The sequence below is a fragment of the Podarcis melisellensis genome (genome assembly GCF_964234715.1).
Source record: "Podarcis melisellensis genome assembly, chromosome: 8".
In the NCBI taxonomy this organism is placed as follows: Eukaryota; Metazoa; Chordata; class Lepidosauria; order Squamata; family Lacertidae; genus Podarcis; species Podarcis melisellensis.
This window is the reverse complement of record NC_138540.1, coordinates 9,931,411-9,948,220: the sequence shown is the minus strand read 5'-3', so window position 1 is coordinate 9,948,220 and position 16,810 is coordinate 9,931,411. Positions and strand designations below refer to the sequence as shown.

General features: G+C 52.5%; 1 protein-coding gene across 2 annotated transcripts in view; it reads left to right on the top strand.

Moving 5' to 3' along the window:
* ATP13A2 (ATPase cation transporting 13A2) overlaps positions 1 to 15,300 on the top strand; it is a 47,431-nt gene extending 32,131 nt beyond the window's left edge. For both annotated transcript variants that reach the window (XM_081923236.1, XM_081923235.1), the window contains exons 18-29: positions 39 to 195; positions 1,655 to 1,775; positions 1,873 to 1,997; positions 2,474 to 2,631; positions 3,085 to 3,198; positions 5,663 to 5,742; positions 6,128 to 6,280; positions 7,646 to 7,742; positions 8,733 to 8,956; positions 9,623 to 9,774; positions 11,813 to 11,985; positions 13,845 to 15,300. In XM_081923236.1, the coding sequence (XP_081779362.1) occupies positions 39 to 195; positions 1,655 to 1,775; positions 1,873 to 1,997; positions 2,474 to 2,631; positions 3,085 to 3,198; positions 5,663 to 5,742; positions 6,128 to 6,280; positions 7,646 to 7,742; positions 8,733 to 8,956; positions 9,623 to 9,774; positions 11,813 to 11,985; positions 13,845 to 14,018 (1,728 nt within the window). In that variant the 3' untranslated portion in view covers positions 14,019 to 15,300. The remainder of the gene's footprint in view (positions 1 to 38; positions 196 to 1,654; positions 1,776 to 1,872; positions 1,998 to 2,473; positions 2,632 to 3,084; positions 3,199 to 5,662; positions 5,743 to 6,127; positions 6,281 to 7,645; positions 7,743 to 8,732; positions 8,957 to 9,622; positions 9,775 to 11,812; positions 11,986 to 13,844) is intronic.
* The last annotated feature ends 1,510 nt before the right edge of the window (positions 15,301 to 16,810 follow it).

Here is a 16,810-nt window from a genome sequence, read left to right as displayed (position 1 = left end):
TGCCAAGAGGCCATTCTGCCATTCTGTGTCCAACTCAGGAGCACCCGGCGCCCGTGGCTATTCTCCGCCGTTTCCCGTTTTCCTCAGCCCTGCAGCGAATGAGTGTTCTGGTGAAGCCCACCGACGGGGGACCTTCGCAGGCATACATGAAGGGGTCTCCAGAGATGGTGGCCAGCCTCTGCGATAAGGAATCGGGTCAGTCTACATGTCCTTTCTGGAAGGCTACACCTTCTTCCCACCAGGTGTAACTACTGTATTTTTCGTACCAGACCACAAGACGCACCTAGTTTTTGGAGGAGGAAAACAAGAAAAAAAAAATTCTGAATCCCAGAAGCCAGAACAGCCAGTGGGATCACTGCGCAGTGAAAGCAGCAATCCCTCTTGCTGTTCAGTCTTCTGGAATAGCTGGGCAGCCTGCATTCGCTCCATAAGATGCACACACATTTCCCCTTACTTTTTAGGAGGGAAAAAGTGAGCCTTATAGAGCAAAAAATACGGTACCTACCTGCTCTCTACTAACCTGCATACAGTACTTGGTTTCTCTTCTTCCTGGGTGTTGTGCCACTTCTGTTTTTGCTGGAGCCATTGGGGGTCCAGGGAGGGGCGTGTTGGGCCCAGGAACACCCAGGAACATCTCCTGAGTAGCTGAGCAGTGATGGGGTGCTTAGCATCACTTTGATGATGGAAGGTGTAGGGAGGTTGAAAAAATGAGGAAACACATTGTAGTTTGCAGTAAGCTGGGCAAAGATATGGCAGCAAATAATGAGTCTAATGTCCCTGGTTGTTCAGACTCGAGAGGGCTGATGTTGTCTGGCGGCAACAAGGGCTTTGGTGTCACCCCAAGTGACTAGATATGGTTCTTTCCTGGTCTGCACTTGGCGGCACTATGTCTCCCTCGGATGGTGCTTTACTGGCATCTCCTGCAGGGTTAGTTGGAAGTTTGGAGTTGGATTGCTCAGATCCTGATGCCAGGCCATGCTGGACAGCGGATTGGACTGCTGACCGCACACACGGAACTGGAACTCACAACGGACCTGTAGGGGTAAAAAATAATAGCCTAGCCCTGCTCCCAGGCGATCAGGGCCACGCCACTCCAGATCCGGTAGCTGTTGACAAAATAGGTTGTTAAGGTCAAAGTCCTTAGATTGGCAGATGTGCCTGTCTGCTGCTGCAAGTTGATCTGAATTAGAAGCAAGATGGTTAATTGAAAACAACAAAGTGTTTAATTTACACTGAAATTGCCTAGGGTCCTGCAGAAGGAGGAGGGGGATCCTCCAAGGGGTGGGTAAAGCACCTCAGCAGCCATCTTTGGCATGTGGGGCTGTTGGGAGAGGTCTTTTGTAGCAATGTATTTCCTCTGTATTCTTTCATGAGAGCCAGTGTGGTGTAATGGTTAAGAGCGGTGGACTCATAATCTGGGGAACTGGGTTCGCGTTTCCGCTCCTCCACATGCAGCTGCTGGGTGACCTTGGGCCAGTCACACTTCTCTGAAGTCTCTCAGCCTCACTCACCTCACAGAGTGTTTGTTGTGGGGGAGGAAGGGAAAGGAGAATGTTAGCCACTTTGAGACTCCTGAAGGGGAGTGATAAAGTGGGATATCAAATCCAAACTCTTCTCTTCCTAAACCAACCAACCCCCTCTCTTGGCATTGCAGTCCCTGCGGATTTCACCCAGACTTTGCGCCATTTCACCAGCGACGGGTTCCGGGTCCTTGGGCTGGCTTTCAAGCCCCTCGCTGCCATTGGGACATTCGAAGAGGCCCAGGACATGACAAGGTGCCTGGGAACCTGGCAGCGGCTTCCTCTCCGGCCTGGGCTCCCCTGCTCTGCCCAGAGGCCCACTGATAACGGGGGTTTCTCCTTGGGCCGGCAGGGACGATGTGGAGAGCGGGATGGTCTTCCTGGGGTTCCTGGTGATGAAGAACGTTCTTAAGCCCGAGACTGCTCCAGTGATCCACTTACTGCACAATGCAGACATCCGAACCGTGATGGTCACAGGTATCAGACGGGGAGGAGGGCAGGGGATGCCCGTTTCTTTCTGTGTTTCGCGTTTGTTGCCATCTAGGTGTGGTGACGCGGGAGGCACTGTGGGTTAAACCACAGAGCCTAGGACTTGCCAATCAGCAGGTCGGCGGTTCGAATCCCCGCGATGGGGTGAGCTCCCGTTGCTCGGTCCCTGCTCCTGCCAACCTAACAGTTTGACAGTATGTCAAAGTGCAAGTAGATAAATAGGTACCACTCTGGCGGGAAGGTAAACGGCATTTCCGTGCACTGCTCTGGTTCGCCAGAAGCAGCTTAGTCATGCTGGCCACATGACCCGGAAGCTGTATGCCGGCTCCCTTGGCCAATAAAGCGAGATGAGCGCCACAACCCCAGAGTTGGTCATGACTGGACCTAAGGGTCAGGGGTCCCTTTACCTTAGGTGTGGTGAAGTCCAGCACCTCTGTTCCTCTCCCTCTTCTTCTCCCCACCAGGAGACAACATGCTGACTGCTGTGAATGTGGCCAGGAGCTGCCGGATGGTGAATGCCAAGGAGCGGGTTCTCTTCGTCCACGCTGCCCCTCCTCGCGGCCGGGATGAGCCGGCTGCGCTCAGATTCGTCCCTTCCGAGCATCACCTGGAGCAGCCCGATGCAAGTCCTTCCCTACCCAAACTTCCTCTGTGGGCAGCCTGGCAAATCAAGTGCCTTCATGGCTCCCAGGGAGGTGGCACGCCAGGCCGCGTCTAGGATTTGGGAGGAGGAGAGGCGGGGAATGCCACCTTAAAAGCTCCTGGGGCATCTTGCCCAATGTGGTCACCCTGGCCCTGTCCATGAAAAGAGCTGAGCTTGACCAGTTATGGGGCACCTGATGCCAGTTTTCCTTAGAGAGACCTCGCTCCACTTTGCTCCCTTCCTGGTTTCCGGCCTGCTGTGCATCTTGCAGTCAGTGGGGTTGCAGTGCCCACCTCCTCCCTCTCTGTGCCAGCTGCAACCTTTCCGTCACATTCCTGCCTGGCCTTGAGACTGGCCCAGGCACTGGGGCAAGGCTTGGGAAGGTAGGGGCATTGGGAAGAGGCCTGAATATCAACTGCTGGGCTTTTGCAGGGTTCGTACCAACGGGAGAGCTACTTCCTGGAGCAGCAGCACCCGTACCACTTGGCCGTCAACGGGCAATCCTTCGCGGTGCTTTGCGATCACTTTCCGGACCTCCTGCCAAAGGTAATGCTGGATGCAGGAGCTCAGCAGGATGAGAGGCAGAGATGCCTGCTGCTGCTGTCCAGCTGTCCATCCCCCCAGACCTCACCCCATCCTCTGGCCAAGGGCTTTCTCTGCTCACAGACCCCAGATGCGCTGAACAGATGCAAGTCTGTAGGGGAAAGACTGCATAGCTCAGTGGTTAGAGCACCTGCTCAGGTCTCAGATTCAATCTCCAACTAGCATGTAGGGCTGGGAGCAGTGGGGTGCAGTGAAATTTTTGTAGGGGAACAGCTTGCGAGGGCAACTGGGGTGTGTTTGTGTGTGTGTGATATCCTGCATGCTAGCATCATGCCTCCCTCACTAAGCCAGGCAGAAGTTTCCCAGGGTTTTGGAAGGAGTTGCCAGGCCTCTGACAGAATGCTGGACCCCTGCTGCCTCCTTCCCAAGGTTGGGCAGGCTTTGGGGAGGTGGAAGGAGGGCTCTTGGACCCTGTCAAAGCCTTGCTGCTCCCTCCCTTTGCTGGGCAGAAGTTTCCCAGGCTAAGGGAAGGAGGCACCAGGCTTTAATACTTCAATACAGTGGTGCCCCGCAAGACGAATGCCTCGCAAAACGAAAAACGCGCAAGACGAAAGGGTTTTTTGGTTTTTGCATCGCTTCGCAAGACGAAAACATCTTGCGAGTTTGTTCGCTTTTTCCCTAAAGCCGCTTGAAGAGGCGCAGTTGCGACGGACCGTGCTTCGCAAGACGAAAAGCATCGCAAGACGAAAAGACTCGCGGAACGAATTAATTTCGTCTTGCGAGGCACCACTGTACTCTAATTTACTGGGAACATTAAGGGGGCTAGCTTACTCCCCCTAGTCCAATGACTTGCTGGGAGGTACCCCTGCCTAAAACCCTGGAGGGAGCCACTACCAGTCAGTGTAGACAGTATTGAGCCAGATGGACCCAGTGGTCTGATGTGGTATCAGGCAGCTTTCTTTGTTCCTGTGCAAGTCCTCAAAGATCTGACTGACGGCATCAGAATGGAAGCTGCTGGCTTGCTATTTTCTAGAGCCTGATGCTGTCTTTTGAGGGAGGGAGAAAGGGGTTGCCCTGCAGAAGCCCCCAGGGACAATCTCCAGTGGAAAAGGGTCCGGTAGCAGGAGGAGGCAAAGACCCCTCCTCTGCCCCAGTGCACCTACCAAGAGCCACGACCGCCGGAGCCGGTTCAAAAGTCCTGTCCCTGCTCTGCACCTCATGGGGGCGTCTCTTCAAAGCTGGCACGATTGCTTGCTATTATTGATGATTACTCGTCAGTAAGGTGATTGATTGGCTTCTTGTTCCACCTCTTAGAGCTGATGAATGTTCGCAGGGACGTTAAAGGGTGCTACATTCACCAGACTCTTACGTGGCATCACGTGCAATGCTGCTGCAAGGAGTAACATTGCTCCCCAAAGTCAGATGCCCCAGAACTTTCTCTTGGCTGGGGAGGAGGAGAGGGGCGTTAAACAAAATTGGCCAGAAATCCACTCTTGTCAATTAAAGATGGCCTATGCTTTGCGCCAAAAGCGCCCCCTAGCCCAGGAAACAAGGAAAGTGCCTTATTCCAAGTCTATCCAGCCTCCAGCTCCCATCAGCCTCTGGCAGCCCATCCAGGGGCCAAGAATGATGGAAACTGTAGTCAGCATCTTGTGGAAGGTCTCCGGTTCCCCAACCCTGGTTCAGCATCTCCTCAGTAGGGAGGGGAATTTCCCAGCCTCACCTGCAAGTGTTGCCAAGGAATTTTTGCACACAAAGCCCAAGAGCCGCAGGCCTCGGCTGTGGCTGCCGTTCCTTGGAGGAGGCCCTGCCATCCCGCTAAGTGATCCCCCCTCCTTGTGTGAGCTGCCTTGGACATATTGTGATTCTCGAGGCAGTGGCAGCTCTGAAACGGATTCTAGAGAGCCAGTGTGGTGTAGTGGTTAAGAGAAATGGACTCATAATCTGGTGAACCAGGTTTGTGTCTCCGCTCCTCCACATGCAGCTGCTGGGTGATGTTGGACTAGTCACACCTCCCTGAAGTCTCTCAGCCCCACTCACCTCACAGAGTGTTTGTTGTGGGGGAGGAAGGGAAAGGAGAATGTTAGCCGCTTTGAGACTCCTTCGGGTTGTGATAAAGCGGGATGTTGTTTAGTCATTTAGTTGTGTCCGACTCTACGTGACCCCATGGCCCAGAGCACACCAGGCCCTCCTGCCTTCCCCTGCCTCCCGCAGTTTGGTCAAACTCATGCTGGTAGCTTCGAGAACACTGTCCCACCATCTCATCCTCTGTCATCCCCTTCTCCTTGTTCCCTCCATCGTTCCCAACATCAGGTTCTTTTCCAGGGAGTCGTCTCTTCTCATGAGGTGGCCACAGTATTGGAGCCTCAGCTTCAGGATCTGTTTTTCCAGTGAGCCCTCAGGGCTGATTTCCTTCAAGCGGGATACCAATTCCAAACTCTTCTTCTTCTCTCTCTGCCTTCTGCAGATACTGGTCCGGGCCACCATTTTTGCCCGGATGTCGCCCGACCAGAAAACTCTCCTGGTCCAGAACTTGCGAGACCTGAAGTAAGTCTGTGGTATTTTTAGGGGGACGCTCCACCGCCCACCCCCACCCCACTGTCGGGATATTGTGGGGGGAGTTGCAAAGGTGTGTGATGGGTGAGGGATTTGTTCCAGAACCGCAGGAAGAGATGGCTTTCTCACTTCTGTGGGCGAGAGCAATGGAAATCCTTACGGACAGGGGAAAGAACCTTGAATTGTGGCTGTGGGGCTGCCATTGCTCCAGACACTTTGGCATTCCTCTTTGATAAAGTTGGAGAGAAGGGGGTGAGTTTGGTGGGGGGTAGGGGGTGTTGGGCAGAATTGACACCGGGGCCTTCCAGCGTGTTGGCCCCTGGTGGAAGCAGGGAAATGAGGCTCCAACTCTCCTCTCCCATGTGTCGGTTCACAGCTACTGCGTGGGGATGTGTGGGGATGGTGCCAACGACTGTGGAGCTCTGAAGGCGGCCGATGTGGGCATCTCGCTCTCCGAAGCGGAAGCCTCCGTGGCATCGCCTTTCACTTCCAAGATAGCCAACATCGAGTGTGTCCCCATCGCCATCCGGTAGGTCTGGGGAGAATCAACCTTTCTGGGAGGCTGAGCTTGCAGTAGATGATCCCCTTTCCCACCATCATCTCAAAAAATGTAGCTCCAACTCTTTAACTGGACCTAGAAATATTTTGGGGGGTTCCTCTAAAAGAGCAGGGAACACGGGTGGAACTGTGGTCTAAACCACTGAGCCTAGAGCTTGCAGATCGGAAGGTCAGCAGTTTGAATCCCTGCGACGGGATGAGCTCCCGCTGCTCGGTCCCTGCTCCTGCCAACCTAGCAGTTCGAAAGCATGTGCAAGTAGATAAATAGGTACCGCTCTGGCGGGAAGGTAAACGGCGTTTCCGTGCGCTGCTCTGGTTTTGCGAGAAGCTGCTTAGTCATCTTGGCCACATGACCCGGAAGCTGTACGCCGGCTCCCTTGGCCAATAAAGCGAGATGAGCGCCGAAACCCCAGAGTCATCCACGACTGGACTTAACTGTCAGGGGTCCTTTACCTTTACCTTTTACCTAAAAGAGCAAGAGAGGTGCTTTTGGATAATCATTTATTTCCCTTTTAAAAAAAAGTTGTGAACTTAGTGGCATGGACTTCACACATGCTAGCCACTACGGTAAATTTTGATGAAAATACCTTGGAAGAACAGCAGCTGGCAGAAAGGGAAATGTTTTTCCCTTACAGAAGCAAACCCTTCCGAGTCTTCCTGCCTACATGCATCACTACCTCCTTAAAACACAAAAGGAAACCTCAGGGTGGGTGTCCCAGGTTTTGGGCCCCTGGTTTGTGTGGGATCTCATTAGAATTGATGTGCATGCAGTATTGGGGGGCACCCTTTATATCTAAGTAAGGTGGTGCTGTGGGTTAAACCACAGAGCCTAGGGCTTGCCGATCAGAAGGTTGGCGGTTCGAATCCCCGCAACGGGGTGAGCTCCCGTTGCTCGGTCCCTGCTCCTGCCAACCTAGCAGTTCAAAAGCACATCAAGTACAAGTAGATAAATAGGTACCACTCCAGCGGGAAGGTAAATGGTGTTTCCGTGCGCTACTTTGCTGGCCACATAACCCGGAAGCTGTACGCCGGCTCCCTCAGCCAATAAAGCGAGATGAGCGCCGCAACCCCAGAGTTGGCCATGACTGGACCTAATGGTCAGGGGTCCCTCTACCTTTAAGGAAATGCAGGCAGGGGAAGAAGCTGAAAGCCACAACAGGGCGTGTTAAAATGCTCTTTTCTTTAGGCAAAAAAACCCACCAAACTGTTTACGATGCCTAGTTGTGCTTACTTTGGAATGATTGTGGATGAGCAAAGTTTCTTAAGTTTCACTGGGTCTTCCCCACCCTGATACATTCTCTGGTGTTAATTTTTCCTGGCAATCTTGGCCCTTTAGGGAAGGAAGATGTTCTCTGGTCACCTCCTTTGCGGTCTTCAAATACATGGCACTCTACAGCCTCGTGCAGTTTGTCTCTGTGCTCCTGCTCTACACGGTAAGGATTGTGTGAAAAAGAAAAGCTTCCTTCCTGCTCTCGTGTTTCCATGCTTGCTGCAGGATGCTGGTGATTCTATTGAAGTTCCACTATTGTACATTTGCAAGTTTGAGGGGGCTCCAGAGCACTTTCTGGCTGTATTTTGAAGCCACAAATGAGACATGTTTGCACACTTATAGGCCCATATGCCAAAGACAGCACAGTGGACTTCAAGACAGATGGGATCCTGTACTTAACCTTGGGTTAAGTACTTAATTCGTTCTGGAGGTATGTTCTTAATCTGAAACTGTTATTAACCTGAAGCACCACTTTAGCTAATGGGGCCTCCTGCTGTGCCGCCGGAGCCCGATTTCTGTTCTCATCCAGAAGCAAAGTTCTTAACCCGAGGTACTATTTCTGGGTTAATGGAGTCTGTAACCTGAAGTGTATGTAACCCGAGGTACCACTGTATTTATATATAGTTATCCTTTATTAGGCATAGCAAACCACACATTGTCAAACAGACACCGTATACAAATTGTGCAAAATACGAGCTCAACATAATAAGGTTTCTCCCCGTCAGATCTTTAACTCCAGAGAAAATCAATGGATCCTGTATTTGATAGGTCCCTCTGGATTCGGAATACTAAATACTGCTCATATGATCACAGTTGATTATTTCTTCAAGCTCTTCTCCCTTTTTTGTAGGGGAGGCCCGTCCTCCTCTCCAACTGCTTCTAATCTTTTGCATAAACCTGTGCATGCTGTTAGGCCACTACAGCATCCCGTGGCAATGAGTCCCACAGGTTAGGATGTACATAGCAATTGCAACGCAAACGCTCTGACCCATCCAGCCCATTTTCCTGTCCCAGGAGAGGCTCATGCTGTGCCGCTGTAATCTCAAATGGGAGGGGGGTGTAGGTGGCAGAATTAAAGGTACACTGCTCCTGAACCGTGGAGGCTCTGTTTCTTGAAAGTGGGCACATGGATCGTCTTTCCACCCCAACCCAGATCAACACCAACCTGAGCGATCTGCAGTTTTTGTTCTTTGACCTGATCATCACCACCACGGTGGCTGCTCTGATGGGCAGGACGGCGCCGGCGAAGGATCTGGGCCCCAAGCGCCCGCAAGGAGCCCTCATCAACATCATCGTCCTGAGTAGCCTCGCTCTCCAGACCAGCCTCTTCATCGCCATCCAGGTCACCAGCTACTACATCACTGTCTCTCAGCTGTGGTGAGCAATGGGCGCAGGGGGCGAAACCAGCATGATGAGAAGTTGAGGAGGAGGAGGAGGTGTCGGCCGTGGCAAGCTCTCAGGCTGGCATTTTCCAGTTTGATTTGGCTGCCCTGCCAGTTCCAACCTCCTGGACTAAGATGTAATGGTTATATAGGGTTGTTTGTGCGTACGTTGCCGCCACTCCTGGCTAGGTTGCCTGGCTAAACCTTTCCTGGCTGGGCAGCCCTTCACTTCGTGGCTGTTCAGTCGCTAGCAGAATCCCTCAGTGGGCGTTTCTTGAACTTCTTCCAGCAAAGAAGTTCTTTGACGCCAAGTCTCCGCCTACTTTCCCGGCGCGGAAGTCTTCTGCGCAGGGTGGGTGTGGGTAGCGGAGGACCTGTGCTCTCCCCGCTGGTCTCCAGCGAAGAGTCCTGGAGCCCTCTCTCCGATTCCCCCATCCGCCCCCCTTTATCCCTGGTGTTACGCTGATTTCCTTCCCCAGCTGCTGAGACCCCTCTCTCCCTGCTTGGCCCTTCTCCGGCATCGCTTGGGAGCCCTGCCTCCACTTCTGGCTCCGGTGTCAGTTCCCTGACAGAAGAGGACCCCTTTTCTCTGGCCATCAGGGCCTAGAGAAACACAGTCTTGGTGTGTCACCAACCTCTGTCTCTCCTACCTCTGCCCCAGGTACGTCCCCTTGAACAGTACGGTGGCAGCCCCTCAGAACCTCCCGAATTACGAAAACACCGTCGTCTTCTGTATTTCCGGGTTCCAGTACCTCATCCTGGCAGTAGCCATGTCCAAAGGGCAGCCTTTCCGCAAGCCCCTCTACACAAACGGTGAGTCTCCCCCCTCCGCAAGAGATTCCTTGACACTGTCCTCCATCGTCACTGCCAAACCTTAGGGAGAAGTGAATCTCAGTCCGTCCCCCACTCTCTTTCTCTTCATGTTTGGGCTTCTCTTCCCCAAGCAGCCATTGACTCTTGTGAGCTTCCCACTGATCTTCGCTTCCATTTGCAGAAGCTGCCCAGCTCGTGCCCATTCTCATGCTGGTACTTTTATTTATTTTTATTATTTGTGAGTCGGGGACCCGCCACCAGCATAGGAGTATAAGAAGACACAAAGACACATTATTTTAGGTTAATGGGCAAAATTCGGCCACAACTTTTATTGGTTACAGCATGTGAGTAGTATTGGCTTGGGCATTGGATGAAACAGCAATACCAGACTCCACCCCACACAGCCAGGAGTCATATTAGGGTTAACAATGAATGGGAGGAGCTTGTTGATGCAAATACAACTGGAAGCTCCCCCATGACGTCACCGGGGGTCATGCCATGGCCCTAGCCACCAGCAGGGCATCGGACAGGATCCACGACCGCCGGATTCCTTTAACGGAATACCCAAAAGAGGAGGGGTAGATGATGGCGCATACCCAATCCTCCAAAACAGCACACATATTCCAATGCCTAAATGCCAATATCTGAAAGTTGGGACGAATTGCTACGAGGTAGGCGAAGAAACCAAGAGGCTGGTGCCAGTTTGCCAAATGGATAAAAAAGTCCTAGCAGGCCCTTGGGCAACTAAGGCAACCAACCGAAGTCCATAGCAAGGTCAATATGCAAAAGAAGCTGACCTAAGAGGGAGGGAGGGAGATCCGAAGAAAACAGGAACAGACTGGGAGCAGAGCGCTGCCACGGTCATTTAAATGCAGCTAGCCCCGCCCACCAGCTGGCCCTATTGGTCGGCTGGGAGGCTTGGCCGCAGCGGCAGAAGCAATCAAGAGCAAGGAGCTGAAAACGCCTCCCTGCCCCAGCGCTCACAACCCCTCCCCTCTGGGAGGAGGAGAGGCCTTCCTTCACAAAATCTGTTACCTAGCCTTCACTCTAAGGTCGCAGTTAGAACAAGGTAATATGCACAGTGATCAGAAGGTTGGTGGTTTGAATCCCCGCCACGGGGTGAGCTCCTGTTGCTCAGTCCCAGCACGTCAAAGTGTAAATAGATAAATAGGTACCGCTCCAGAGGGAAGGTAAACGGTGTTTCCGTGCGCTGCTCTGGTTCGCCAGAAGCGGCTTAGTCCTGCTGGCCACATGACCTGGAAGCTGTACGCCAGCTCCCTCGGCCAATAAAGCGAGATGAGCACCGCAAGCCGAGAGTCGGCCACGACTGGACCTAATGGTCAGGGGTTCCTTTACCCTTTATAAAACCAGAGTAAGCAGTTTTTTAAAAACCACACAGAGGTAAAAACCATTCCAAGCAGAAGAGAGCACCAAACACGAGCCCCTTCCCTGCCAGAGGCCGTGGGTGAAGCGGGGCGTCTTCTTGGTCCTGATAGTCTGAGCTGGAGGGGTTGGAATACGCCTATGGGGCTGTCTGTGGCTTGTGGATGGGCGAGACCCACAAGGGCCCGTGCTCTTGAAAGTGCCCCTTTTTACGTCGTAAGCCTTAGAACAAAGCTTTCCAAACTGTGCGTCGTGACACATTAGTGTGTAGGTGTGTCACACGAACACTCCCCAGGGTTGGGAAGGCGGTAGCTTAACCTCCAGTTGGCTAGCAAAAGGGAATTACTGTCTTGCAAAATGTCTGAAAAGCAGGTCAGTCTGGAAAGCTCTGCCTCAAGAATCATAGAATTGTAGAGTCGGGAGGGACCACGAGAGACATCTAGTCCAACCCTCTGCAATGCGGGAATCTTTTGCCCAACATGGGACTCGAACCCTGAGCCTGAGACGTAAGAGTCTCGCGCTCTTACCAACTGAGCCGTCCAGTTAGACTTGCGGCGTATGTGTCTGCCTGCCTGCCTGCCTCCCAGCATATTGTAAGTGTTCATCCTTTTCCTTGCTTCTCAATACTTTCTCCCTGTTCCCTTCCGCCCCGCAGTGGTGTTCTTGATAGCCTTAATCATCCTTTTCGGCCTCATGATCTGGCTAACCCTTTACCCGCTGGGCTTCATGAGATACCTCTTGAAACTGAAGGCCATCGACGACCTGAACTTCAAGCTGGCCCTGCTGGGGATGGCTGCTCTCCACTTCTTCACAGCCTTCATGCTGGAGGTATTGGGTGGGCAGGGGGAGAGAGTTACAAGTCATGGCCAAGAGGGAGGCCGGGGACATGGTGTCTGAGAAAAGGATGGGGGGGGGGGAAGGAACAGGGAGAAGAGAGCTTGCTCCTCTTCCTTTTCCTCCTCCTGCTCCCCTTCCCTAAATACTTGAGTAACAACAACAGCAACGACAACAATTTATTATTTATACACAGCCCATCTGGCTGCGTTTCCCCAGCCACTCTGAGTGGCTTCCAACAAACATTAAAAATACATTAAAACATCAGTCATTAAAAGCTTCCCTAAACAGGGCTGCCTTCAGATGTCTTCTAAACGTCAGATAGTTATTTATTTCCTTGACATCTGGTGGGAGGGCGTTCCACAGGGTGGGTGCCACTACCGAGAAGGCCCTCTGCCTGGTTCCCTGTAACTTTACTTCTCGCAGTGAGGGAACTGCCAGAGTGAGTTTAACCGCTGGCAGCCAGCGAACAGTAAGTCAGAGGAGCCATGTCTTTCTGTAAGCAATGGCCACAGTATGCTGCTGTTGTTAATTTATTCAATTGATATACCGCCCTTATCAGGGTTAATGTTAAAAAAACACATTACAGAACATCAGTGATAGAAACGTAAAAAAACACACACCATAATGACAGGCAGCCTCATGGTAAAATAATCACCATAATAACTGTCTTCTCCTGCACACTTTCACAGGCCATAGATTATTTAATAGCCATAGGCCTGGGTGAAGAGGAATGTTTTTGCCTGGCACCTGAAGATGTGTAGTGATGGCGCCAGGCGGGCCTCTTTGGGGAGAGAATTCCACAGTCGGAGCCATCACAGAAAAGGCCCGTTCTCTTGTTGCCACCCTCCGAACCTCTCTGGGATGGGAGAGAAGGGCCTCAGATAACAACAACAACAACAATTTATTATTTCTACCCCACCCATCTGGCTGGGTTTCCCCAGCCACTCTGGGCAGCTTCCAACAAAACACTAAGATACAATAACCTATTAAACATTAAAAGCTTCCCTAAACAGGGCTGCCTTCAGATGGCTTCTAAAAGTTTGGTAGTTATTTTTCTCTTTGACATCTGCTGGGAGGGCGTTCCACAGGGTGGGTGCCACTACCGAGAAGGCCCTCTGCCTGGTTCACTTCTCATAGCGAGGGAACTGCCAGAAGGCCCTCAGCACTGGACCAAGGCCGTTTACGGCTTTAAAGGTCAGCACCAACACTTTGAATTGTGCTTGGAAACGTACTGGGTGCCAGTGTAGGTCTTTTATATGGTCTTGGCAGCCGCTCCCAGTCACCCGTCTAGCTGCCGCATTCTGGATTAGTTGTAGTTTCTGGGTCCCCTTCAAAGGTAGCCCCACATAGAGCACATTGCAGTAGTCCAAGCGAGAGATAACTAGAGCATGCACCTCTCTGGCGAGAGTCTGCGGGCAGGTAGGGTCTCAGCCTGCGTACCAGATGGAGCTGGGAGTCAGCTGCCCTGGACACAGAATTGACCTGTGCCTCCATGGACAGCTGTGGGTCCAGAATGACTCCCAGGCTGCGCACCTGGTCCTTCAGATGCCAAGCGACGACTCCTGATGAAAGTTGGCTTTCTAAAAGGGGTTAGGCAAATCTGAGGGTGTGGGTGTGTGAGAAGAAGGGCCCACCTGCAGCTAATAGCCATGGCCCTTGAGTGGAACCTGCATGTTAAGGGGCAGTCTACCCCTGTGTGCCAGGTTGGGAGCAGGCCACAGAGAGGGAGCTGCTGCCTTCCAGCCTTGCCAGAGAAGCCTCTGTCGTGGGAGCTGCTGTTGGGTGCAGTGGGCATGGCAGGGCGGCCCGCCTCTCAGGGTCTCTCTCTCTCTCTCTTCCGCCCTCTCCAGACCTGCCTGGACTACGGGCTTCTCAACGGCCTCCGCAACCTGTGTGGGAAAAAGTCGTCGAAGAAGCTCTTCAAAAGGCTGGAGAAGGAGCTGAGCCAGCAGCAGCACTTGTGGCCTCCGCTCCACGAACCCATCTTTGCCACTTCCACCCAAATCACCCCTGTCATGAGGTGACGCTGGGCGCAGACACACGATGCCTGTGTGGACATGTAAGACGGAGGCACCTCTTCTGCGCCTTCCCTTGGTACGGGACCATTTTATTTATTTCCACTGGTCGCTACACTGGCCTTCATTCCGCTGCTGCCCGCTTGGCAAAAGACCCCGGAAACGACACTCCACACTCCTCCTCCATTTAAAGTCCTTGTGTTACCTGCTGCCCCACTTGCCAAGGTGGTGGTAGGAGGCGGTCAGGCGCCCCTCCATAGCAAGAGAAGCCCCCCCCCATGCCAGCCGTCAGCTCTAAAATCTGAGTCCTGTCTGGGAGTGGGAAGAGTTGTACCTCACCCGAGTTGAAAGCTTGCAGACGGGCTAGATTTGGCTTGGTCCGTCTCCTGGCGCGAGATGGGGGCAGGCTATGCCACATTGCCCTGAGGGGACCGACGTGTTTCCTGCCAGCCATTCCGGGCTTTGTTTTTGAGCCTGGTTGGCAACTGGATTCCAGCTGAGGTTCCTTGCAGCTCTGGAAGAATTCCAAAAAGGAGGCGGCCTTGACTGGTACAATTTTTGTGGGGACGCGAACCAGGTGACCCTAGCCCAGCCCTCCTGCGTCAGCCAGGTGGGCATACAGCTCAGCGTGGCTCTGCTTTGTCCCAGTAGAGGTGGGGTCACTCCAGCGGCGTTGGTGGTGAGGGCTGGGTTGCCCCTTCGCCTGGCACGCATGTGCCCCCCTGCCCATCCGGTGCACAAACACAGACCGTCCCGGGTGCCAGAAACCCAACGCTACACCACTGGTCCCTCTTGAAGCACTGAGACCCCCACTAGTGCCCTAGAGTGTCTTCCTGGGGGGTGGCTGGGGGGTGTTAGGAATCAGGCAACTCTTTCCCTCTTTGATTGGCCCAGATGTGCTGGTCCCATTTCCTCTGTTGAAAAGAGTGCAATGGTACCGCCTGTACTTGCCCAAGTGACCGTATTTCCTGTGGACAGACTTGCAAGGACAATGGAGCCCCCTCTGATTTGGACGCTGTCATGTGTCCCTCCTCCATGCCAGAATTACTGGAAATTGTAGCAATTTGTACCAGCCTCAAAATGAGAAAGCTCATCAAGGCTGTGTGTGTGTATGTGTATGTGTGTGGTTTGCAATAGGGCTATCTTCCCCCATCCTTACCCCAAGATCACCCACTCCGCAAGGAAAATGTAAAAGGTTACGTGAAAGGATGGATGCGCTGAGAGTGAGAGAACCCAGTTCTGTATGGTTATGAACGAGTCTCACAATAAACAGATGATATTTTCTGGGCAATTCTGTTCTTCCTTTTAACAGATACATATCCTGCTTTGTGATTAGTTCACAGACGTTCAGAGGGAAGCTAATAACTTAAAGCCACCCTTGGGGAAAACATGGACGTGCAGCTACACCCACAATGCTTGAAAGCAGCGGCACAGGGGCGAAGAAAGCTAAATTTGGCTATAAAACTGAAAAGAAAACCCAGCTCCAGAGTCAAAGAATTGAGGAAGGAAAGAGTTGCTCTGTTGGGCTCAGCCGGGTCTCTGCTTTCATGGGAATCACGTGGGGTTGGTACAAAGTAAGATGAAACAGTTTGCTTCAGTGAAGCACCTGAGAGGGGCGGCAGCTGGAGGTTGATTAGAAGCTGCCACCGCACCCACCTGCCATTGGGCTCTCATCCTGGCTCCCTTGTGCCTTCCTGGAGGGTCTCCCATTTTGAAAATCAGAGTGTTATGATTTCCGCTCCCTCCAAGGAACAAGAGGATAGGAGGAGGGGGTGATGTCAGGGGAGGGTGAAGTTGTTAACAGGATGGTATTAAAAACGGAGCCCTGGAAAGAAGGGTGCATGGCAGAATTGCTTGCTGTGTGGAAGTGGCCGAGGGACAGGCACTGGGGGGTTTGGGGGTTTGGCTCAGGTTCTGTGGTGGCGTCTCAGGTAGCTGCAAATCAAGGACAGGCATGTACCAGAAAGGGTATAATAATAATAATAATAATAATAATAATAATAATAATAATAATAATAATAATAATTATTATTATTATTATTTATACCCCGCCCATCTGGCTGGGTCTCCCTAGCCACTCTGGGCGGCTTCCAACAGAACACTAAAATCAGAACACTAAAATACAATAACCTATTAAACATTAAAAGCTTCCCTAAACAGGGCTGCCTTCAGATGTCTTTTAAAAGTTTGGTAGTTATTTTTCTCTTTGACATCTGGTGGGAGGGCCTTCCACAGGGCGGGTGCCACTACCGAGAAGGCCCTCTGCCTGGTTCCCTGTAACTTGGCTTCTCGTAGCGAGGGAACCGCCAGAAGGCCCTCGGCACTGGACTTCAGTGTCCGGACAGAACGGTGAGCAGCGGTGAGCTGAGGCAAGGATAGCCCCCCACCCCACCCTGTGCCCCCACAACCAAGAGCGTCCCAAGCTATTTTGCCGCCAGAGGCAAAGGACAAGATGTTGCAGGGGTGGCCAACTCCCAAGAGACTGCGATCTACTTTCAGAATTAAAATCTGGCAGTGATCTACCCCCATTTTTTAGGGGTTCAGCAGCTCAAATTTGTTGAGGTTTTTTGGGAGGATGAAAGCCCTGTTTTGGGGGGGGGTTAAGGGGCAGGGTTTTGGGGGCGGGGAATTCCGTTTTTGAGGGGGAAGGAAGGCAAGGGAAGTTGGGGTTAAGTCATTCACAAAATCATTGCTATGTATGAAAACAGCCACACAGAGGGAGGTCCATCTTCCCTTCTTGAGTTCAAACAATGGAGGGTGGAATTGGGGGGGGGGAGGGACAGGAGTCCGATTTACCAACA